The following is a 27,168-nucleotide window of genomic DNA, read 5'->3' on the forward strand; positions in this document are numbered from 1 at the left end:
TAACCCGCGGCTATATACTCCCGAATATTACATTAGCATGAGCCTCGCCACGATGCTCAGGGGAACCCTTTAAACAAACATCTTGAAAAACCTCCTTTCGCCAACGGAAGCTGAAAGATAAGAGCTGGAGTGGGCGAAGGGGTGCAGCGAGATGGGACCGTAAGCGAAAAGAGTAGAGAGCAATGCAAATAGCCTTTTCGGAGATGTGGTAGATCGGTCACACGCGACTCCGACCTGCGTTTCGAAGATCGGAATGTTTACCGTTCGCCAGCTCGTTCCGATTACTCACCCCCTTGTTTGGTTTTGCGGCTAAACCAAACGGAAATGGCCCAGTCGTACTGGGCCACAGGTACGGGTTGGTCATCCAAGAGCATTTCCGGATTATCATCGTTCTGCGCGATGTGTTTACTTGTGATCCACGTTCTTTTGTTTTTACAACTGAACACTGTAGAAACGATGTAAGCAATTTCTTTTCGAGAGAAGTTGAAAATTCTACAAGAAATACAGTATTTCGTTCAAAGAAGAGTTAGGTAGTTCAGGCGACTGTTTTTATAATTTGAAAATTTATCGTATTTAATTTTCTCAATTTACTCGTGCATTAATTAAGATTAAATAAAAAAAATTAATCAAAAGTAAGTAGATTAATTTTCTCTACTTCTTGAAAGAGCGATTTACACTGTTATCAGGGTGAAACTTTTCAATTTGTCTTCTTTGATATCAGATCAACAGTACAAGAGAACGTATAGAATTCGTGCGACCGCCCCGTAAAAGGAGAAGGGGGAGATAATTTTTTTTGCGTGAGCACCATACTCGTAGCGCGAATACTCACGGCTTAATTACGCGCGAGATTGCCTCGTTTCAGCATGCATGATTCTGCACGAATGTATACGCGGCGTTATCAGTCATTCTACTGCATAACTATCGCACGCGTAGTGCGCAACGCATTCGCCTATCTGCATGCACGAAGTCATTTCCTTTAATGTCGCATAACTGTTTATATCGTTAATGGTTAAAGTTACGCGATATTGTCTCACACGGCGGACCCGTATACCTTGCCATGAATGATGAGGTTACCGCATACCCGGTAGTTGCACTACGCAAAAGTGGGAAAGGGAGATTATCACTTACATCCTATATACTATAACTAACCGGACTTGATATCTCATTCATCTTGTTTGCGTTTGAAAAATGTTTAGGATAAACGCATACATTACAGCATTCATTAACATGATGAGATATAAGTGACGTTAGCAAAAGGATGATTATTAAATTAAAAATACTACATTTTTTAAATTAATTTTATATCAATTTTATTTTAATAAAGATCTAATTTTATAGTTTATTATAATTTACTAAAGAATCTGTATTCTTACGAATACTGTACTCATAAATCAGATAAATATTCGTTTATCAACTTTTTTAAAAACATCTCTCTCTCTCTCTCTTTCGTTCTCTTTTTATTCCCTACCTTTTTTCAAATATTACAAGCTATCTACTTAGTGTTTGGTTAAAAAAAAAAGACAAAGAAATATAAGAAAAATTTGCTCGCTATTTTGCTTTCTATTATTAATTCTGTATTTTCAATCTATTTCTTTGCTGTACGAAGTACTTTGTATCCATTTCTTTGCTGAAGCTTAGCTCTTGTAATTGAATGATAACATGAGCATGAACTGTAGGCTGTGTGATTCTTTTATGGTTTTCAAGAGATTGAGAAAAATTTCGGTGGTTTCTCCAAAGATCAACGTCCGTCGTCGTCACAGTAGAATTGAAAAATAATACATTAATGTAAAAAAATAATGCATATGTATCTTGTCTTGAATAGATAAATTTTCAAATTACAATATCGATATCAACTCCAAAAAAACGTGAAACAAGTATATCGATTTAGTATAAAGAAAACAAAGTAGTATACCAGTATTGGTGAAAGTAAAGATGTTACTCTAAAATAATTATTATCGATTCATTAGAACGTAAGTCAATTTACCGCGTAGTTAATAATTAATTTAACAATCAATTATCGTAAATTTCGGTCTACAAAAAAAAATGTACATCAATACAGATAGTTATCCACTCGCCGTGGATGCAACAACGAACGTACTGGACGAACAGCAACGGGGATAATTAGCGGATATGGGTAACACCCTGAGGCAACAAACACGAGTCAGTCACGGGCACCAGCGGGGGCGTTATTTCGACTACTAATTAGGGGCGACGAGTGCGAGAGAATCGCGGAGTAATCAACAGGCTGCGCAAGAGGGGCAACGGCGGTTGCGTAACGAAGCCCCCTCCCGCCTCAATTATGCATGTAAATTACACACGCAGGTTGGGGGGATGGGTTCGCGCATCCACTGGAAACGTTACCGTATCGGTACACCACACACTCACCTAATTCACGCTCTCATTTCTTTAAATTTATCATGTTTTGCATTAATATACGATGTTGTTAGACGCCGAAAAATTGACAGCTTCATAACAAAGCTACAAAGATAATTATTAGTAATATTTAAAAAATTAAGCTTATTGTGTATTCCAGTAGTCACAACTAGTATTCACTTTAAATAATGACAAAAATGAGAAATTTATATTTAAAAAATTATAGAATTAATATATTAAATATAGAAATAAATAAATAGAGAGAGAGAGAGAGATGGAGAGAGGGAGAGAGAGAGAGAGAGAGAAAGAGAGAAAGAGAGAGAGAGGGGGGGAAAAAAAGAAAAAAATTTTATGCAAAAAGAATTTTAAAGTGTTCTTTGTTTCTCTTAAAAATTTAAATAAATTACATAAAATACTAAAACACAAAAGTTTCTGCGTATTTAATATGACCTAAATATGCAATGTTTATTTTCTTGGTTTGTATAATTCATATATCACGTTTGCTCTACATGCATCATATTTTGTACTTTCTAAAGCTGAATTCAAATTGCACGCCTTAATCAGCGCTGTAATAACTAATGAGAGAAATTACATTGGCTAGGGAAAAAAATTTATATTTGAGTCGCTCGATAGAGCTCTGCTGAATTACATTTATGGGGCGTCACAAAGGAACTAGTTAGCCTGCGGAAACGAGCTGGCAGCGTCTCGTAATCAGACGATTTTAATCACGTATGTAAATTACGCACAAACTTAACGAACTTGGTAGGCACGCCGATCAAAGAGCTCGCACCCAACACTTTACGAAAGACTGATTAAGCACGAACGAAGGAAATATTCACACATCCGGCATATATATTTTTTAATTATTTAAAAAATCATGGTAAAAGAAAATGTTAAAATATTAAGTCACGCATTAATTAAAAAAAAAAGTAAAAATTTTTAACTGTAAATTTTTAACTTTAACACTGTAACTGATACATACATTTAGCCAATAGTAATATTATTTTCTCCCAAAACAAGAAAAAATAATCAGACAAAATTATAATGTGAAAATTAGTATAATTTAGTTACAATTTTGTCTATTTTTAAAAATTAATATTTAGTAATATAATCATAAATTAAAAACGAGCAAAATTATGTTTCAAAATACGTATACACATATATATTTGCACATTTTTAAAAATATAAAATATTTTAAGCTTTTGGTTGTATTTGTGACATCTAATTTAGCATAAAACAGTCACGAATATTTTATATATTAAATTTCGCACTTTGTACAATACCAAGTAAAAAATCAAGATAATTGACTATTTTGCGTTTAGAACCGCATTTTCTACATGGCGTTTTGCATTTTATGTTTTCCAAAACATGTCCTTTATATTATTTCATATCTTACATTTGGTATTCTGTATTCAAAATACATTTTTTCGCAACATTTCATATAGTCCTGCCTATGAGAACCTCATAGCGATGCGTCTGTTTATTCGCTTCGCTCCAGAGACTGTGGTACATGAAAAATGAAGTGAACAGCATTTACGTGTGTCACGCGATTTATGGTTGGTGCGTACATGTACTAGCGCACGTTTTCGCACAACCATTTTTCTGCGGAATGTACCGCAAAAGAGGTAGGGAGGAACCCCGCATTCTCGCTACAAAGAAGCTTCAATAACATAAATAGATAACAAGATCCTATTTTTCGGGCAATTTCAAATGAATTTTATTTCAACAGACGCATTATTCAAATTTTAACATGAATAGTATCCGAAAATTGTTGTTCTTTTTTTCATTTTATATGTGCTTTGTAACAAGTTTAACGCATTAACTAAAATCTAAATAAATTTACAAATGTGCAATAATAATATTATAGCATATTCTCTCTCTCTCTCTCTTTCTGTATATAAAAAAACATACAATCTACAGTATGAATAATTTCATCTCACATTAATAAAACTTTATTTTATGCTCTCTTCGTCTCCCTGAGAATATTAATAAAGTTTATTTAAATGTTTTATACAACTTGAGAAAATATATAAGTGCTTGGAAAATAAATACAGAAACATATAAGTTATATCTTACAAATTATCCCCCCCCAAAAAAGCTATTTCAATCTTTCAGTTTCTTGACTATTTTATATATCATCGAAGCTTTTATTTATATCTGTGCCGCCAAACCGTTTTAAATGTTTACGAGTCTCGGTGAACGACAATAATTTTACAGAGATCGTAATTCTTTCTACGTGACAGTGTAATTTCCGGCAGCATCGTAATTCCCAAAGCTTTACATCGCCATAGCCTTAGTTCTGTGACCTGCCAGGGAGAGTCTTTATATGTAATTCCAGTTTACACATACATTCGCGTAAGACAGGAATGCAATACAAATTATGAATTGGCTGGAAACACAAGGCTGGTAATATTTAATACACGATTTAATAACTAAACGCAGCAATTCGATTTTTCCACTCGTTTCTCACGTTGTATAATTATTTTGAGAATTTTGAGATTTGAGATTAATAATAAATATAATAACAAACATAGTAAGCCCTGATTTTTATCTCGATATTTAATAAAAGTGGCTTGCAATCCGTACAAGCATTTTAGATTCCGCAGCTCTATAATGAAACCATCAATTCTCGATACTAATGGTCGAGCAGTTTGTACATAAGAGAAGAGTATAGCAACATTCTCGTGGAGGAAGTAGCCTTCACGTATACTGGAATTTGTCGGTGTACGTAAGAATGACGCGGATCTTACAATTTCAGATTCCTTTCGTACGCTCTCGTATTCTTGTAGCAAGAGATATTTCTCCGCAGGCGGCCGGAGATACCAGACAGAAAAGCGCATGATAAACGAGGAGTTAGTCTTTTATGGGTGCGGAACGATTTATAGCACTGTCCAGAGGTGGATACGTCCACCGTAGCACACAGTCGTAACATTATTTCCCGGCCGAAGCGTTTCTCACGGATTTTGGCGATAAATCACGCACGGGGAAAATTCTTAAACATTGTTTCTTTTGGTCGCGTAATCACAACAATCGTATTAAAGTCAATTCGAGCGATAAGCAAAGCGATAACGGTCTCAAAACAGTCATCAGAGATTATATATTATAAATTTGTAAAATTAGAATACGCACATACAAATAAGAATTACTATTATAGGTGACCCTGTGTGTGTGTGTGTGTGTGTGTAAAAGTAATTTTAATAATAATAAATATTTGAAACTATATGCAACTATACTATTTTCCAATTAATGATTTAAGAGTGATATTAAAAAGTAAATTCACAAATATTGCATAAGAGAGAGAAAGAGAAAGAAAGAGAGGAAGGGTAGAGGCAGATAGAAGGAGAGAGAATATTAAACTTCATTAACGATCGATAATCTTCTCATGTTGCTTTTCCACTACATATTCCTTTATTTTGGTTACCACGCTACTGTATCCCAATTCTTCGATTATACTCCTGTACAACTGTTGCCTCACGCAATTTCAGAAACATAACCGCATAACCCAGTGGATTAATATATCGGCGTAAGTTTAGCAACACGACCAATTCATCCATTCACTGTGCCGTTTCGACGAGAAGATCGTGTTTCACGGTATCGCGAATCGCGAGCGCGCGTTTCGACGCGAATAAATCGGGCATCGACGACCATGAAGTGATCAATTCATTGTCAATAACAAATAATCCCATAATCGTGCATGTAATACCAGTAATGCAGCGGGGATGACGGCAGCCGATAAACGGGGCTCCCGAATGCGCTGCTGTTTCGCAAAATGCAGACCACCGCAATACGTCCTGCGCTGCGGATGTATATTGCAGTGACTTGATTCCCTTATCCATTCCTAGTGCACGAAAAATTTGCGAATAGCAAGAGAAATATGTGTTTTTTTAATTCGATTCTCTATGGTTACGCAAATTGTATAGAGATTTGTCGGTATTCCATAAATAAAACAGAACTTTTTACAATCTTTCTGAATAAAATATCAAAAACAAATAAAGCTATACATTTGATTTTTATAATAATTGCTGTAAATAATTATTGTAAAAAATAATTGTGTAGAACAGTTCTAAAAATTGGCAATTATTTTGTGAAACGATGAATTTATTTCACTTAACTATTTAGATTGCTGCAATCTAATCAAATTAATATAATTAATATTAAAATTAATAGAATTAATAATTGCATTAAAAATAGTATATTATGTATTATATGTATATTATGTGTGTAACATAGAAGCACTTGCATAAAAATTAATATATAAAAAATAGAGGTTTTTGAAAGAAGAGCCTTTATCAAACACCAGACTTCATTAAATTTCTAATAATTTCTAATAAAATGATATATTATTAAATTCAAGAATTCGTACATATACATACATACATATGTATATACATATATGCATATGTGTATAATATATATATGCAGTTTAGATGGCTTTCAACAATAATATTGTCCAAATATTAAAAAATAAAAGGTTAAAAAACATTTTTTACCTTTTTTATAAATATCTCGATTTGACAATCGTGTAAATTCGCGTAAATTCGTGGATGACATGTTTCTGACGCGATAGACACACATCGGACGATCACATATTTTACGAATAGTGACATAAATCGAGAACAAAACAACAAAGATTCGAAAGCTAAAGATGAATGTAAATGATGTCTCAATGATAAATCTGAGAACTATAACGTGTTCAGTATACAAAAAATATTTCATATAAAACTTAATTAAAATTAACGTCTCTACGATTAAAAATAAATTGGAATTAATTTAATAAAAATGTAAAAATTAAAATACACTTAAAACAGATATATGTATAATTTTACTTAAAAAATTAAATTTATATATAGACAAGTTAAAAATTCCTTTTAATTCCTGATCAAAAATCAATTTAAAATAATTTTTTCTCAGAATTCATATTTGATAAACAGATGTTATAAGGAGTAGCATAATTCATTTTTCATCTTTTTTATTTGCGCTATTTTAAACATTTTTAAGTCTTTAAATCTCCCTGTAGAAACGTGAACAAGAATAACGAAAAGAGGACCAATGGTTTGCTGCAGTCTATAAACCATATCCATATTTCAATGAAATACAAAACAAGTCGTCGAAGTCCATACGACTATTCAATATTCGGCATCGAAATAAACTCACGCACACAGACATTTGTTTAAAACCATACATATGCATTAGATATTTCAGAAAAAAATAAGATCAACATGAAGCAAATATATGATATCTCAGTGTTTCTTAAAAAAACTTTCTTAAACCGGAAAAAAACTTAAGCATCGTGTTAGCTGTAAATTAAAGAGAGACTAACTTTTTTTCTAAAGTTACAAATTGCGATAAGCTATAATATTTGTAGAATTTTTCTAAATTTTTATTATTATTATATTATTACAATAATGCAAATCAGAAACAATGTATTATTTTTTTTCTTAATTTTAATATTAATTTTTAAAAATATAATTTCCTAAACATGTTAAAAGAATTTATAAGTATTCACGTGCGCAAAGAGAAATAGATAAAATTAATAAATAAATTTAAAAAAGAGATTTCTTTCTCTTATACATAGAAGAAGTTTGAGAAACACTGAAGAGACCCGCGCGTGATATAGACGAAATCCAAAATTCATTTGGCGCCTGCTGCGCAGGCCAGCTTCATGTTGCAACATCCATATACGAAGTTACCAGTCGCGTGCATCGACGCATGTTTATGCACGCCATGCAACGAGACAAATAGAGAGAGAAAGAGAGAGAGAGAGAGAGAGAGAGAGAGAGAGAGAGAGAGGAAAGAAGAGAGGGTGAGGGTTAGGAGATGAGAGGAGAGAAAGCTCCAACGGAGTGAGCGTGGTCAGCAGGATATATGGGCGTATCGTGACATTGATTCGATTTCAGCGAGCTGAACGGGAAAATCGTTTTGTATTACAGTCTGCTGCCGTTCCAGTGTCGACGGAAAACAACGGAAGCTAATTACAAATGCAATTGCCGCGCGTGAAATCGTTATCTTGGAAATGAAACAAACGGCGTCATTCCTATGAACGCACGAACAGGATATCTTAACTGCCGACGATATTCTCCCCTTTCATTAAACGTTTCCATCGCTAATTATTGAAATTTTACTCGAGTTCAACGGACTTATACATTCGCGATAAATAAAAATAAAAAATTAGAAATTTAAATTTCCAATGTTTAACATTACAAATATCAGATATCAAAAAATTTAATTTTTCCATTTATCTTTCAAAATAAATAATATTTTAATTATAAAATTTAGAAATTCCAATATTACAATTTTGTTGATCAATATTCAATTCTCATAAATAATTTTAATGTATCCATCTTTCGTATTCCTTATTTATCTATGTTTTGAGCTTCAATTTCAAGAAAAATCTGCAATTTCGTGAGAGTTTATATTTTACTCTTCATGTTTTTATTGCAAACGTATAACGTTTTGTTCTATGTATATTCATCTCGCTCCAGCCGATTGCAAAAAGATTTTCAGAAAAAGCTATATATATTACAATGTTGATTTGATTCACGAGTAGATGGAAAGATCCGAATTCGCAAAAAGTTACTATCGAAGGGAAATAGCACATGCAGCTCACGCACAATACAATACAATACGTGATATTTATGGATAAAATTTTTTGTCGTAGTGCGCACGCGAAAAAAATCGCTGCAATGTCTGTTTTTCAGGTAATTGCTTTTCTAGAGAAAAAACCGTCATGTCATCCGCCTATACCGTCGTTTTCAATATTTACATGTGTGCTCGTCGCATCGCGCGCACAAATCGCGTTGTCGATTTCGATTTTGCTTTTTTCTCTGTTCAACTTACATATTGACAAAAAAGAAAAATCGCCGCGCGGATTCACGAGAATTCGAGAAGCGAATTTTTTTAAATGCGATACAATGCGTTTGTCAAATCGAGAGTCGAGCTAAAAATCTGTGCGCGATTTGCAGGATTGAAATAATAATAGATAAAACTTTGATGTTACTCACTCGTCGATGACTGTTTTCATCTATGAATCGGCGCCCCGAAAACATCTGAAAAAGAAAATCATGTCAATATTGTATATATATTTAAAAAAAAACACATTAATAATTTTTTAATTATTCATCAATAAAAGCAAAAATTATTTCTTCCATGAGTTAAGCTCCTCGAATATTACAAATAAATAAAGAAAAAATTCATATTTTTATAAAAAAAAACTTTGCACAGTTATAAATAAAAGCTTATATTATTAATTTATTTCTTAGTTCTTAGTTTAATATAATTTTTATTTGTTTAATTTTTGCATTGATCTACAAACACTGAGTTTATTTCGTAATAAAATACATTATAAGTAGTAAATAATTTAAAGTAATTTTTATTCGTGTTTATTAATATTTAATTAAATATTATTTTTACGAAACAACTCATTATCTGCAAAGAGGTAAACGAATAAATTCTCAAGTCGCTCGCAATTTTCATAGCAATACAGATTTTAATAGGAGCACATTAGAAACTGCAAGTAGTTACGGTCATGCAATGGTCAGGCCGAATCAATTTTTGTGTACTTCGACAAACTAGCGTTTGTAATTGTTCGCATTAGATTGGTCGACTCTAATCGAAATGGAAGACTTTCCTTTTAAACGATTTGTCTCGCAAGAAATGGAAATTATTCTTCCGGCATTGGTTGACTCCAATAATGTGCCGTCGTACAGATAACAGCATAAGTGAAACGCAAATCATTCGACTTGAATCGCGATTCAAATATTTTCATAATGCGTAACAATAAGATCTATCTTTCGTGCGTTGAGATATTTATAAAGCTACAGAGCACGTAAGTGTTTATTCCGCAATCGTTTAAACTAATTGAACCTAAGAGACTATTTAAGTTTCAAGTACACTTTCGTAAAGATTTAATTACATTACATTCGTGAGATAATCCGACACAATCTCGTTCCGCTTAAAGCACCCTGATCATCTACGAGATAAAGGATACAAAATAATGGAGGGGTGGTCGAACAAGGGATGAAAAAAAACCAGACGACGGCATCGTCCTTTGGTAAAGAGATGTATCTTTAATCACGACGAGCAGCCGATTTGGTTGTCGAGCTCGTTTTCTGCCGTCACAGATGCTGTACGATGTACTGGCGTACAAGATAAATGGCAGATAAAAAGGGACAGCCGCTGTATCGTGCTTTATCGAGCTTTTCCCGTATAGAAGCGAAGACCGGCCACGCCGCTTTAGCCTTCTCTCACCCTCCTGAAAACTTCAGGCAAGTTTTACGCCCCTCGATAAACACTGATTGCTTCTTAAATTGCCACGAGCTCGAATCCAAGATCTGCGCGATCATGTTACAGGGAATTGTAACTGTCGCTTCTATCGTTACCTTCATTACGAAATATTTAATATGATTTAATGACACTATGTGAAAGATGGCGCATAATAAATAACTTCAAATCCTATTATTATTAACTAATTTTCAGGATATTATTATAATAGACACAATTTAGGCATCAAATTCATGTGTATATATTTCTCAATATAAAAATGATTGTAGATTAATGTAAAGTCAACATGTATCTATGCAACTTCACAGTGTTAAAAATTTCAGTTGTTATAAATATCATTACACAGAAAAATTAACTTACATGCACATCACCAATCATTTTTCACAAACGCCTTGAGAAGATTTATTCACACGAGATGTATCCATTCGGATTAATTTCGCGATAGTAACGCGCGTTTCGGAACGCGTGTGCGGTCTATTTACGTGCATTTTGATAACGAAGAAGGTGTAGCGGACCAATTCCACTGATCCGACCGTTGCGTGACCGCAAACACTTCGGGAATACCTGCGCAATACCATTCAAAGCCCCGGGACACAGGTGCTTCAGCCATCGTTCCGTGCCGCTGAATTGGCTACGGCTATCGCGCGACTATTTGCACGGTGTCGTGCAATTTGTACACACGAGCGTATCCTGAGCTTCGAAAAAATCTCACTGAAAATATTTCGTGAAATACCGCTCGCTATTTCAACTTCCCAGAAATTTAAATATATTACATTAATATTTTGGTCTCAAGCCAAAGACGACCATTATCATTTAAATTATAGAAAAATTTTTACATGTCAAATATTCAATAAAGTATCAATTAAAAACTTCATAAATATAAAAATAATTCTGACGCAATGTGTAATTTGTGTTATTCTTACAGTTGATTGCAGTCTTTGAAATTAATTAATAAACTGAGGCACGATTTGTGTGAGCTCTGTACGCGAAATGTGTCAACATCGCGACAAAATTGCATTACAACATTGCGGTTTAACAATAGTAAACCTCACGCAAGCGATACTTTAATCTCGTTCAAATTAATCAGCTGACTGATCTGACCGGCGGGTGAATTATGGTCCAGCTTGTGAATTCGTGCCGAGGCCGAGGTCGTGACTGTTACAAAATTCGCGTGCCTTTTCCACGACGTGGAAAAAGCAGCATCCGTTTGACCTTTTCTCGTCGACGTTGATGGACGAGACGATGATTGGTATTCGGGGTTCGAACCGAGAAATAAAGTATCACTCTTAAGTCTGTCCCTGATGTACTGCTATCCCTTTCAAGCCTTAGTAATTTTATTTCGGAAAAAAATGAGGCATCCGTACGTCGGGTCTTCGGAAAGTGTCTGAATCTCAACGTAAAGATACTAAGTGTAAATATAAAAAATATATACAAGAATTTCTTATGCGTTATATATAATAATAGAGTAAATTAAGAAATTTATGTAATAAAATGTTATTACAGAATTGATTTCTTTGAATAACAATAAATATATAATAAATAAACGCTTTTTATTATATTAATATTTATTTTTTAAATTTTATTTATAGAAAAATGCTCTCTATCAGTTAATAGTAATTTCAATTATATATATAATCATAACACAATATTGTATATCAATTATTCATATTTTAAATAATTCCTCCCAAAAATAAATGTTAGAAAAGTTTTTAAAATCATATAAAATTATAAATTTGTCACAAAAATCTTTTATCCTATAACTTATTCAAGAAGTAAATTTGAACGAATGTGAAATTTTGATCTTGTTGATCATTAATTAAACTTTCATTAAATAGCTTAAAATCATGAAATTAATATTCTTCAGCACGACGTTCTCTCTTCGATTACACCCTTTCGCACTAACGACAGCAAAAAAAAAAGAAGCCAACGGCGAAGAACGAAAAGGCGGAACGAAGCGAACGCGAAAGTTCGCAAAGCCGAGGAATTTCCGGGCGTGTCCCCGCGCGTACACTTTGCTCGTAACTAGCTACGCTACTTTTCTACGGAATAAAGCAGGGAAGGTAATTCGCCGTCCGTCAAAAGTCTCCGTTCTTTTTTCCCAACGAATAACCGTTCGCACGTACGGCGAATTCGTGATAGGGGGGAAAAAAAGCACTATAAAAAGAGAGCATTTTGGTTAAAGGGTCTTCTTTTCATCCGCGCCGTTATTCAGGATGTAATATCGTCTCATCCCCTCGACGAAACCCACCTTTGGTTGTCCGCGTGCACCTTTAATGCCCACATTGCCACTTTTGCTACATAATACGATAATGGCGCGTTAAGCGCGCTTAAACGAGGCTATGCTTTTCTCCTGATCTTCCGCCATTCGTTCCTATCACACATAGTTTCCAGTTTGTGATGAAAGAGTTCCTTTTTTATAAATTATTTATTATTATAAAAAGAATTTATAAAAGTGTTCCTTCATCAAAGACTAGACGAAAATATTAATTTAGCTTTCAATTTTTCACTTTTTTTTTACAATAATCGAGTACAAGACAGCTTAGAGCAAAGAACTTAAAGTTAATATATCTTTTTGTATACAATAAAATTATGAAGAATAACTATCATAAATTAAATTTAATAATGCCTTTTTTAAGAGCATGTATATATAACTTTTAATTATTTTTATATTCTAAATATGTGTGCTGTATTATTTATAATATTATAAAAAATTCTTTTTTAAATTTAAAACGTTTTTTATTTTCAAATTTTAATTGTAAAATTGTTTTTTTTTTTAAATTTAAGATTTCAGAGTTTCATATTATATCAAATTAATTATATCAAGCAATATGGAGTATGACAACCCTTAAGAGAATTTTGAATTAAGACATGAATCGAACCCTTTCATGGCAGCTGCCTTGGCGGCTTTGTACCTGTTTGCAAGAAACTCTTAAGCACTCCCAGAGGGGTGAAAAGTATTAATTCGAACCATTGAACCTAGGGGCAAACATCAAAGGAGAGAAAGCTACGTTAAGTTTATCTTTTTAAGCAATTTTTAAAAAATACCTGTGCTTTATCATGTTGGGAAAATTAGAGTAAAAGTTCTAAAATTTACGTAACATTACTATTAACAGGGAATTATAACATAATATAATAATTATGTAATCATGAAGTATACACCTAGCATCGTTAAAAGTAAACTTTGTATATTTGTATAGTTGTATTATTTATACAGTTCTTTTCATAGCAGAAAACTGTTTACCTGTGTTTCCTTTTAACAGAAAAAGTAATGTTCGCTAAAACTTCTTATTGTTAGTAAGAATCTTTAGCGAATAGAACTCAAGATATTATAAAATTTTTTTCACATTAAAAATTGGAGAACAAAAGTGAAAATCGAACAAATAAAGTTTGACAGTTTCTAGTTTTATATTGACCGGAACAGAAACTGATTAAAAATTAATGCATTCGATGCAACGGTAAAATTTAATTCAGGATATCAAAGATCATATAGCATTATATATGACAGCATTATTATGACCTGATTCTGTCAAGAAATTGCCAGCTCTTAACTGGACCATATCTAATTAATTTTTTCTCTCTTTTATTCTCTCTTTTTTTTCTTTCTCCGACGAAACATGTTTCTCGTTACATGCCGCATCGTAAATTTTGTCGTTTATTATTCACGGATAAATATTTCACATTGCACTTACTAAAAAACTTCGCGTTCATCTTTAAAGGGGGACGAATAATCAAAGTAAAATAAACCATTCGCTCGTGTCAAGATGATTTCTTTCCGCGAAAAGATCGTAAACCGACGCCGTATCTGTTTCCAGCCTACTTTACCGAGACGATGTGACGGTAGCACTGATTTTCACCGGTCTGGAAACTACGATAGCACAGAATTTTTTCTACTTCTGGATTCTTTTTCAGTTCTTTTTCTCTGCTCCGCTTTTATGGTTTTACAGTAGTCGAAGATAAATTTTACATGACAACGATAAACTTTTTTCTCTTAGTATTTGAAAAACTTGTTTCTAAAAGGGATTATGTCAGTCAAATGTATGCTGTGTTTTACCTCCATTTTTAAAAATATTATATATTAAAGTAGTATAAATACAATAAAGTATAATAAAAAGCAATATATACTCTTCTATAATAAAAAATAAAAACAAAAATGGGTAATTCATTAATCTTTTAAATAAATTTTTATAATAATCTTTAATGCATTTTTATGTATTCAATAAAAATTATAATTTCTTTAGTTTATGAAATAGTCATAAAGATTAAATTCTATTCATACAATGTAGGGTAAAGGCGGGCATTATGGCCATAGTTTTTATTTGAGGTCATAATTTTCAAACCACTGAATTTTTTATTTCGTAACTTTCTGAAATTCTAGTGTATTTAATAATAAGCTTTGATGACAAAATGTCTTGCAATTAAAATCTATCCATATTTGAAGAAAAAAAAATCTGAAAGCATGCGTTTTGACCATATTAAACGTGAGATGGGTAATATGGCCAACTATAAAAAAAGTGTACAAAACAGTAATATTTTGCAAAAGTGAGATAACTTCAACCGTACAGAACATAAACATTGAAACATTTGAAAAATAAACATTTAATAAAAAAGCATTAAAAAATAAACATTTAATCGGAATGTTAAATCTGTGCACCCGTACTCTCTCTCTCTCTCTCTCTCTCTCTCTCTCTCTCTCTCTCTCTCTCTCTCTCTCTCTCTCTCTACGTAACGCTGTCGTGCTCTCACAATCACTATTTTTTTGCTTCGCTGTTATTGTCACTTTCAGCACTAGCGTACTCTACACTCTGTTGTACTCGCTGGCCATATTAGTCGTCGAGCATTTAATAATATGCATTATAATTACAAAAATAATGGGCAAAGCACAATAAATTTATTATAAAAATATAGCCAAGGTTCAGGTTTTGAAATGTGTAAAAAGAAAAGCCAAAATTATTTTGTTTCAATTTAAAAATCTTACTTAGTTAGAAATGCGATGTCTGACTTTGACGTGTATATTTTAATGGTTATGGAGAACAATAAAGCACCAAATCACAAATAACAACAAAATAGAGAGGTTCTTGTTACCAAACTTCAAGAATAGTTACTATAATTGGTTTTTATACATTATCGACGTTTATCAATGTTTAGAATATTTAATACAGGCATTGTGGTCATATTACCCGCCTGGCCACAATGCCCGCCTTTACCCTATAAAAAATATTTTTTATTAATCGATAATTATAAAACCTCTAATTACGCAAATTATGCCACAAATAACGGTAGTGATTAATTATATTAAACTATTGTTATAAATTTTTATAGCATAAATCGTCATCAGTCACGTACACTTGTTCAAACAATGCTGACAATTCAATAAAATATATCAACACAAAATAAAAAAATAGATTTAGATTATTAATTATGTTCAACTGTCGGAGAAGAGAGAAATTCAATAATGACAAATTCTATTTTCTTTGTCTGGTGACAAATTCAGAGAAATTGTTCGTTCGCCATAAAAATGTCAAACAATTTCTCTACCTCTGGCATGAGGATAAGAAGAATAACACCTCGAAAGATTCTCAACCTAGAAGCGTTTTTCATGATAAAAAATACAATCAATTTTTTTGTTGAAGGATATCCGATTCTAATATCCGAGAAATCATCGCCAAAAATAATATCAAAATATCAAAATTACAACTTCAATATTTCAAAACACCAAAATTAAAAAACAGAATACTATAATAATTAGGATATTATAAAACTAAATGTATGTGAAAAAGAAATTAAAATTAATTTAAAAGTTAAAAAATAAATTATTTCTAAATAAAAATAACACAAATAAAATATCATTAATATAATAAATTGTAGAATTGTAGATTGTTATTAATGTCTCACATTAAAATATAAAAAATTAGAATAATTGATATATTACTTATTGATAATACTTAAATAATCGTTTTTTCCTGCTTATCAAACAAATCTATTAATAAATAATTAATACCTATTTCTCTGTGTGTTTTTTCTGACTAAACAACGAGAATGGAGTTGACCAATACTTGCCCCAGTATTTCAAAGCACTTCAGAAATATCCGCAAATGGACTAAGTACACAAAGAATTTCTTTCCTGTGCGGTCTCCTACGTGCGAAGTTATAACCCATTTCCGCGGAAGCTTTTATCGGAATAGATTAGACAGCTGAAAGGACTACTATCTTGATGCGATAGTGTTTGATATGATCTCACTACGCACTCGCAAGAAAAAAATAATCCCTTCGTGTGGGCTTTCTTCGAGAGAGTTTGATATTCCGCGGATCATTCGTCTTCAGTTCTTCTCGTCGGCGAGACATTACCACCGCACCCGGAATATCCTGCAGGGTCCCCCGTTCTCTCGCCGGTAGGATTTCAGGATAATCCTGCTCAGCCATCGCAATGCCGCGGTCGTAGAGGAAAGTACGCAAGTTGGAGAAAATGTGGTGACGAAACAAGGAAAAACACCGACGGAGTGACGTTTAACGGTAGCTTCAAATGAACGTTTAAGCCCGGAAAAACAAATAATATGCATAAGATAAGGTTGCAAAGAAATAAATTAGTTTTCTGTAGAAAATTTAAATTGTTCGTCTTTGAAAGTTTTTGCCAATGAAAAATGGCAATTTAATATGTTTCGCGAATTTAAAATAACTAAAAGAAGATAATAAAAATGAATAGAAATTAATCTTTAAGAGTACAAAAACATAACGTTATATAATGACGTAATTATGTTATTAGTTATTACATTAAAATAAAATATGCAAAATACATAAAAATACATAATATAAATAAGATAATTAGAAAGAATATTTATCACATTTAATACTATTTTTAATTTACTTATTATAGTATACAGTAATAATTAACATAACGTTTCGTTATTAAAGTTAATAAATTATTGAAATATACAAACTGATAAAAATTTAGTTATGACAATTTTTGAAACAATTATTATTAAATAACATTATTTGCAATGCGCCCCAATTCAATTCAATCGCGAATAATATAAAAAAATTATGAGTCGCGTGGGATACGAAGAATTTGTCAGGTACGAACCTCAACTCGCTCGTTCTAGCAACCACGGTAAAGCTATGGGGAAAAATCTTGCCTGAAGAAAGTTAAAGTTTTGATCCTCGACGACCCGATATCGCGGTACGTGCCGAACATCCTACGAGACCTGGCTAACTACTAGCTCTACGCGTCTTCCCCACGTTCTTCCCTTGCTTGCTAGAAAAATAAACCACAAGATCGTTGTCTGCTTATATATCCTTGTTCAATAACGCATTTTTTTTCAAAATAATTAATATTTCCTCTTTTCTTTTGAACCAGCATTTTCATTTATAAATAATTATTATGTAAAAATATTTTATAATCTTTTATGAACAATTCATATTTTATAATAGATTAACAGTTCATCACAATATTATTGTTAATAATCATTAATTTCTAATTAAATCTGTTATCTATGTACATATTATATATCGAAATAAATATATATGATATATCAAATAAAGATACATTTTATATATAAATATAATTATATAAAATGTATTTTAATTGTATCTCTCTCGGTCGGTGCATTTGGTGATTAATGCTCTAAGCATATATTGTTACAAAAATGTAGATAGCATCAACGTCTCGAATAAATTATCCACTCGCAACGCTGCTAAACTAAAATGACGGTAAACTAACATTGTGCGAGCTGACGGTGTTCGCAATTTTGTTGATAGCGCAATTTGCCCGCGCCGTCTCGCTGCGTCCACACATACATACACGCATATGGTAATCGCGTAATATCTCTCGAGATACCAGTTTACGCCACGCAAGTGCCAAATTGCAGCTGCAGCTGCTAGATCGACACGACGTGAAATATCCACCGCAACGATATAATAGAAAGCCGCAGGCCAGGTCAGACGAGCATTCTATTCCGCAATTGTCTCGTTATAAATTACGGTATTATTTTCTTTCTCATCTCTAATCCAACCTCTTTCCGCCTTCCCTTTGCACTGTCCTTCTTTTGCAATTACTTATCGCAGTTGTCAACGCCAGCAAAAAATCGAGCGTATTTTGACTAAAACACTATTTTACTTCATGTTTATATAAAACATCTCATATATGTATTATTCACAATTATTTGCAAATTTTTTAATAGATTTTTTCAGAAATTTTGTAAAAATTCTTTAGATTTAAAACAGCTCTAAATATTATCCTCATTAACTTGTTACATCGTTTATATTTTTGTTTTTAATGTATATTACATGCGACTATATTAAACTTATATTAACTAGTATAAAGTTTTTCTATGCTTTTGCAACATTGCATTTCACAATAAAGTTCTAGCGTTTATTTTCCAATAAAGACTGAAAGATTCTTATTCCTTCCAACACATTAGCCTTCCCTGTCTTCGATCGTTAAAGGTAAAAATACTGCTGCGTAAATGCGTTTGTAACGCGAATGTCGGATATGTTGCACCGCCGACACAACACAAATGCACAAGTAGCGGACGCGCGTGTGACAAAAGCGGAACGCAAACATTGGCGAGCCAAAAGTTAGATAGGATTGAGTTCGCGAAACTACGACGGCAGACAATAATGTCGGCTTTTACAACTTGTAATTAAATTACCTTGCACGCACGATCGCCGTCGCGCGATCGCGTGCAAGTTACATCATGTGCATCGACCGGGAGGACGGCAAGAGAGAAAAGCTATCTCGAAAACCTGCAATTTTTCAGGAATTTCTCAGTCGTGCATAAAGTAGCGTGATCTCTATGTGTATGTGTTTGTGTGTATGTGTGTGTGTGCATCGCGCACAAGGAAAATCGAATTATTTGAAACGAGAATAGGAAATCGTGCATCGTATCTCTATGCACTTTTTCTTATAGACGCTTATAGACGCGTAAATTAAAAAAAAATATAATAAAAATTTTGCTAGTTTAGACTCTACACATATATATTTTTAGAGAAATAAGATCTACATTTCTATATATCTTGCGTTGTGCTTATGAGAGCATTCGCGAAGATGCATTTGTAGCCGGAAGCAAAACTTTATTGGAGTCGCGAGAAGCGAGAGAAGACGAAAAACGAGATCGGGATTTAAGGGCAGTAGGGTAGCGACGATACTCATAAAACTTGTACGTATCCGAGATCGGCGTGGAATAAAAAGAACCGCGGAGAAAGCTCGGATTGAAGAAGAAGAAACAAAAAACGACAACGTAGGGGTTACATCGGGAGGGTCTAGACCGCATTTTCCTATCCTGAGACAAAGTATTATAACTTGCAAGCTTGAGAACTCCGCGAAAGCCGGCGGCTTCCACTTTCGCGTCGTGAATCTGACGTTCTTCTGGGTCAATCCTTTGGAGTCTAGGACTTTGTGTGATTGCGCTATGCACACTACACGGAATATGCATACATATTTTTTTCCACAAGAGACGTAAAACATTTCATTTCATGAACGGTAAAAATAAATTTTATAAATCTTTCCAAAATATTAATTTATATTTGTATCTTATATATAAATGCTTTACTTTTTTAAATGAATAAAAAATGTAGTTTTCTCAGTAGTCTAAATTCTTTTTTAAATTAGTTTATCTCATATTGATTAATTATCTAAATGAGTTTCATTAATTTCACTAATAATTCTTCAAAAAATTTAAAACAACGGACAAAGTGTTTTTATTCGTGTTCTAGGGTAAACCGTCTAAAAACAGACAAATAATAAGAAGAAAATGTATAAAGAAAATAACAATAAGCAAAAGAATAATATAGGTGAGAGAGAAAAAGAATAAAGAAAGAGAAAGTCTTGGGTATGATTTGAAAAATGAAAGGATCAAATCTGGCTAAACCAGTTTTTTAAAGTGAAAGGGTTATCTGAGTCGTACCGCGTTGCGTAGATTTACTAATGGCGCCGATAGTTCACATCGCCTGAATTAAACTTTCACGAGCGCGGCCCGCTGACTCCCGCATACTCGATTCGCGGGTTAACACGATCGTTACACGAGTGTCATGCATAATGCATGTACTTTCGTGCACTCTAATCGGCAGTTTACCGTTAATCGACTGCCATTGTTTCTGTTGAGACACGGCTTTGCCCCTTACGCTATTGTTCGATAATTTCATCTCCTCGAGTGCTCTCTCGAGAGTAATACGCATACTCAGACGGAATATCTCATTGTCTTTGATGATTATTGATTGTCGTGAGTGTCAAAGTGGAAACAATCATCTTACACTTCATTTATCACAAGTTTAGTTAGAATTCCTACATTTTTTTAATCAACAGAATACTGTTTATTAAATATTATGGAAATCGTCTAAAAAATTCCATCTGTAGAAAATTTAAATTTTAGTCAAAATGTATATAAAACAATTTAATAAAAACAAATAAAAGTAAATTTTTTTGTTGAAACAAAAAATATTTTAATATCAAATTTTGAATGAGTATTTTCTTGTATTAAACGTCTCTCGGTTATATTATGCTCTTGCATTTCACACACATCTTGGTTGATTATATTTAGACGGTATCAATACGCTGATTACATGATCCTGAGTTATTTTCCTTTATCATATTGAAATGAATACAATACCACATTTCTATAGGTCCAAATTTTGGCAAGAAATATGTTTCCGTTCGGGATTGAACCGAGGACCGTCCACATGTTAGGCGGATGTGATAATCACAACACCACGAAAACGTTCTACATATTACAAGCTACTACGTGAACGGCATCGATTATGCTAATTACAGCCGCAGATGTAATTAGTAAATTATGTATCGGCTCTCGCGCACCATACTGTACAGAGCATTATGAATTATGTCTCCTCTATGTGGCTATTTCGCAAATCCTACTCCACTTTACATAATGTTCAGCAATTAAAACAGTAACTGCAAAAGGAGGCATAGAACTTTGGCAGAAAGCCAGTTTTGAGAAAAATATACTCGGAATTAATACCTTAATTTGCAAAATGGTAGTAAAACGGCAGCTGCTACTTCATTAGCTGTTAATGATGATAAATTATGTGCAAACACTGTGAGAGTTTAAACAAAAATCTTTGAAATAATCTATTCTATTTTACCGTATTTTTTTAAGTTTTGCTCCTTATAGCTCTCTTGTTTATAGCTTAATTTTTATTTGTTTTAGATTAGTTTTCATTAAAAAAAATGTTTCTGCCCGGGATCGAACCGGGGACCTTCCGCGTGTTAGGCGGATGTGATAACCACTACACCACAGAAACTTGTTGCGAGTATTTTTGTCTCAGTTTCAGTGATACTGTCTGAGTTTCAGTGATACTGTATGATTCTCTGTTCCACATTATTTCAAGTATATTCTGTGTCATAATATTTACTTAAATATTATTTAAATTAATTAGAACTCTCTCTCCCTTCTTCCCTCCCTCTCACTCACTTTACACTAACTTCTTAATATTTATTCTTCTTTAGAATAAAAATATAGTCATTTATTCATAAAAATCTTCTTATCTATTTTATTCGTTAGCTATAATGTACTTATTCTGATAAAAATGTTTATCGTCCGGCCAAAAATGTTTGTTACGAGGCACTTACTATCACAGCATTGCGTAACGTATGTAGATATAGATATAATTAGTCTTTATTTAATCGTTTAAATGTATACATGTGAATAATTTATTTATTAAAAAATATTACTTTGTAAAAACATTATTACATTAATAAGGAATTTATTATTTTATGACAAAAAATTTTCATCCACAGAACACGACTATAAAAACTTTATTATAGAAACTCTAAAGTATTTTATTGTGTTTTAATAATATAATCAAAATCTTGTACGTCCTAAAAGTATATTATCAAGTAATTTTATTTTAAAACAGGCAAAAAATATATATTAATTTTAAAGTCATCGCTTTTAATAGCAGTTTGTTAAATTTGCATTTACCATATTAATTTCCGTAATTCTTATTACGGAATTCTTTACTACGAATTAAATGTTCATTAGTCATTAATAACGCAGTTAAAATCCAATTAGAGAAAGTTTTTTTATCGCAAAGCATTTCTATCGAATAATTAACCTGAGAGAAAGTGGTTTTTCCTTTCGCACGGAAAAGCTGATTTCCCGGATAAGGGTTAATCTCCAAAAGCAACTCGCATAATCTTTCTCTCTTATCGGGTGTCGCGTATCCGAGTGCCTTTTAGTAAGCCCTTCGTTACTGAAAGCACGCGTGAGAGGAAGCACGCATCCCTCGAGGGCCGAGGTTTAAATATTCACGATTTAATCTAAACTTCCATCTTATCGGGGCAATCCTGCTGTCGTGGATTGGCTGTCGCCGCGGCGGACGAGTTCTCCCGCGAGCATGCGAGTTCCGCCTCGAGAGTGCAGCGACGACGACGTCGTGTAAATGACGCGAATGAGGAACGCTCTTCAAACCATGGCCTCCGTAAAGAGAGAGAGAGAGAGAGAGAGAGAGAGAGAGAGAGAGAGAGAGAGAGAAGAGAAACGAGATTATGTTGTAATATTTTATGACATAACCACAACGCGGTGTCAAATCGTTTTCCACAATGAGAAACTCTTACTATGGAATTGAGATTTAAAAGGTCTCATTTGTAACATTTTTTTAAAGATTCTATTATTTCGGACGTACTTATAAATATCATTAATGTATTAGAGAAACTGAAAGCAAACGGCTGCCGTAACAAAAATTTAAACTTCCATTTGGAAACCGAAAGTTTATACTTTCTATTAATGTATCCAAATATACATTTTTAAATAAATTTATTCGCAATATATTTGTTCAGTGCATTTGTGCAAAGAACTTTCTTTCTGAATCAGTCTTCTCATAACGACGACGACGACGACGAAGAAAATGAGTCGTTTACCTAGCTATAAAACAGATTCGTATTAGGAAACTGTAGAAAAGCTATTGACATGGTTGCGAAGAAAATTGCGCAATATCATCCGTTGAGAAAGGAAACAGCGGAAATTTACTGTCTTCCGGCGTATGCCTTTATAATGATTATTACTTTCGACGGAAAGGAACGAGAATGAGAAATTTCGAGAAACAATGATGCAAGCGCTAAAAGAATGCAGAAAAAAAACGGAATAGTAGGCAACGAGGCGATTTATTATCTAGAAAAAAAATTAGTTGCTGCTTCGTTCGCGCGCGAGCCGACTCAAAAAGCTCTCGTCACGTTACTTACAATTCTCGTGTAATATTAATGAGCTTCATCTACTTTTTACCTGTCGTGGTACAAGCACATCGTTGCATTATGCGCTAAAATAATGTTTACGTGTTATCTTCCATTCGTATTATTTCATTGCAAAATTTAATATATTAAAAAAATATCTTATTGTATTCACAAAACGTACATTATTAATATATATGTGCACTTAATTTTATAATGTTATAAGGTAGGACATAATATTTTAGGGAAACACTTTAATATATTTTCAACATAGATTTGAGGTAATATATTTCATATGCTACTTCGTAGCAGCAATAACTCAACATCACCAAAAAACATTGTTATCATCACCAATATAAGTTTTCTTGCGATATTGGCACATCCTATGCTATTATAATCGATCTGCTGTCGCCACACGAAGAGTTCAGAGAAAATTCGCTGACGCATCTTATAAATGAAGGGCTCTGAGCAACAACACGCCAAGCCACGCGTGGCAAATTTTACAAATGATGCGTTCGAAGAACGTCGTAAATCATTAACGAGATTTAATAATAATCCTCGCCTGTTGAAAGAGTGACAAAGTTTCTTGTGCAAACTTATGTCGTATCTACATGTGCTATAATCAAGGATATTGCCAGGAAAAATTATAAAGCTTATGTCGCGAACGAATATTTCGCATCTTTTTACTCGTATCTCACCACATTTTGTGCGCGCGCGCGTGTATGTGTGCCGGTAATTACGAAAGAACGCGGTCGTCGACGTGCTTAATTGAAATACCGGCGTTGTAGGGTGAAAGATTGATCGAGAAAGAGTGGTAAGACAATTACGAAAGTCGGACTAGATTGATGATATTTCAACGTCGAAAGTGCAAAGCACGCGGCGAAACGTGCGAAGGACGCACAAGAAGTGAAAACGGTACGCGAGGAGTTGTATTGTCGTCCGTCAATGTTCCGCTAATCGAAGGCAAACGATTCCATTAATATTCAATAGGTTGAAGCATCTCGCGAGCGTATTGATAAAATATTTCGCAGTATCACATTTATGTTTCACGATTGGAAAAAAAAACTCCCGATACACTTTTTACATAATATTAATGGAAAGTCCATTAGAGCACGCATACATTTACGTAAGCGGATACGGTAAAATAATAACAGCAGAGTTTTTATACTTCCGCCGGGATATCCTTCAGAAGGATTTATTAATGTATTTGAAGGATAATGAATAATACCGTAAAAGTTTTTATATCATTTTCGCAGATGATCTACCGAGTACATTAATGAGTTCTTTTTCTTTTTGTAAAATAAAAATGTATCCTCATATTGCACATTTCTCCCATGTAACATACATGCAATCATGTTTATCATTTGTCGTAAACAGGATTTAATCAAAATGTCATTACAATCGACATGTTTTCCTCATTTTTGTGTTTTCCGCGCGAGTTCTCGTCGTTTCAAAAGCAACTTAGAACGGTTGGCTGTTTTTTAGGCGATCTCTTTGCTTTCATGAAGAAGACCGCTCCTTCGTGAAAGCTTCTCCGCTTGATATCGATTACCAACGGTGTTCGTTCTCTTGCATTGTCTCGCACCTTTCTTTACCGTCGTTTCTTTCCCTACCGTTTACTGTTTAACTTCCTTCCTCGCTTTCAATCGTCCAGTATACCAAAGTCCTACATTCTTGCGAAAAATCTTGCAATTGAACGATTCTCATCCATTTTATTCGCGATAAACCATAAAGAAAGTTTCTTCCTCTCATCAGTCATTAATTAAACATCATTAATTAATCAAATCAGTAATTAATTAAACAGTCATGATAAAACTTTTATAGTCGATTAGAAGTTAAAAATTCTTGATGTTCACAAATTTTATTTTAATCTTACCCACCTCGCATACATCGATCAAAATAAAATGACGAGAGAAAAAAAAAGAAAGAGGGAGGAAAAAGAGAAAATGTAGCAAATCCTCAGATAAAAAAATTGAAAAAACATTAGAGAAAATTATAACAAAATGACAAATAATAATAGTTAATTTATGACTTTATACCCAGCTTTGAATTTTTAATCAAATCAATGTATTTTTAATCACGTATTTTAATCAATTAAATTCTAATAAAGTTAATATTTCCTCCTTTCCTAAATTTTCAACCAAATCAATATATTCCGCGCCTCTGAATTATTAATGAAATTAGGTTAGACGTATAATTTAGGTATAATTTAGAGTTTATTCACGATGTTAACGAAGATTTGATATTATCGACGAGAGAAATAGTTTATACATCGCGAACGTACGAATATCGAGCACTGATTGATGCCGCTGGGCAAAAAGAAGCCGTAGGATATATGCAGGAAAACGAAAATGGGGTGGCAGGCAAAAGAGAGAATGAGCGAGAGAAAGAAGAGAAGGAGGGGAGAGAGAGAGAGAGAGAGAGAGATAGAGAGATAGAGAGAGAGAGCGATTGCAGTAGCGCTTGGCTGCATACGTCAGATGCACGTACATCGATTGCCGTCAATCGATCCTCCGTGCACGGAGGAGAGGATCTCGCAGCGGGATTTCTACACCACCGACTAGCTGCACATCCCTCAGGAAATGCGGCAGCTTGAACTCCAGTCGACCGAGACGAAGCCACGCAGATGCATCCGCGAAATGACGCCGCACAATTAACGATTCGTTACACTCCGTAACCGAAAGTTTTTACATGGCTTCGCAAATCTATAATCTTTAAACTTTTAACTCTTTTAGATTATTGTGCACTTTACTTTTATAGTAATAAAGTTGTAATTAAAGTAATTAATAAATTTAATCACTTAATGTTGAAATTAATAGAAGATATTTAATAAAAAGGAGAAATAGAAAAAATATATCATTACAAAGAAACTCAGTTCTTTAAAACAATAACTGAGAGAAATTCATAACTGTAAAACAATTTCTCTTAATTCTTCTTTTAATTCCTTGCTTATTTCGTTTCACGATACACAATTTTTATTTTATTTTTCTTAAACTCTTATTTTTTTCGTTATTTATCCGTTCGGCGTATCGAAAACCACGATCGAAAGCTAAGCACACGGAATCGCAAATTGTTTGCCATTCACCAGGAGATCGTCCTCGAGGCGCGTATCCATGCGCGGTCGATGATACGCACGCGAAAGGAGTATCCAGGACATGTATTCGAGGCAGTCTTCGATACGGAGCCGCCGGTAGTGCATCAGAGCGGACATGGGCGAGCCCGATAGATGCCGGCTGTGTTTGCACGAACACGCTATTTGCTCCGAGATCTCGTTTCCCGATGCCATTGCACGGCGGGACCATCGCCTACAGGAAGCTTCAAAGGCAGCACATACGTCGGAG

At 33.5% G+C, this 27,168-nt stretch overlaps 1 protein-coding gene and 1 non-coding gene across 5 annotated transcripts in view; one reads left to right on the forward strand and one right to left on the reverse strand.

The window, feature by feature from the left end:
* The window catches only part of LOC105837217, an 89,217-nt gene that overhangs the window by 13,411 nt on the left and 48,638 nt on the right, over positions 1–27,168 (forward strand). The window contains exon 3 of one of the 4 annotated variants that reach the window (XM_012681804.3): positions 21,268–22,210. The exons of the other annotated variants lie outside the window; for them this stretch is intronic. Coding sequence (XP_012537258.1) covers positions 21,268–21,390 — 123 coding nt within the window. The 3' untranslated portion in view covers positions 21,391–22,210. Of the gene's footprint in view, positions 1–21,267; positions 22,211–27,168 lie in introns of those variants that run through there. 4 annotated transcript variants of the gene reach the window in all.
* Positions 21,831–21,903, reverse strand: Trnav-aac. Its single transcript has one exon. It is a non-coding gene; the product is annotated as a tRNA-Val (tRNA).

This window comes from Monomorium pharaonis, chromosome 5 (assembly GCF_013373865.1).
Source record: "Monomorium pharaonis isolate MP-MQ-018 chromosome 5, ASM1337386v2, whole genome shotgun sequence".
Lineage (NCBI taxonomy): Eukaryota > Metazoa > Arthropoda > Insecta > Hymenoptera > Formicidae > Monomorium > Monomorium pharaonis.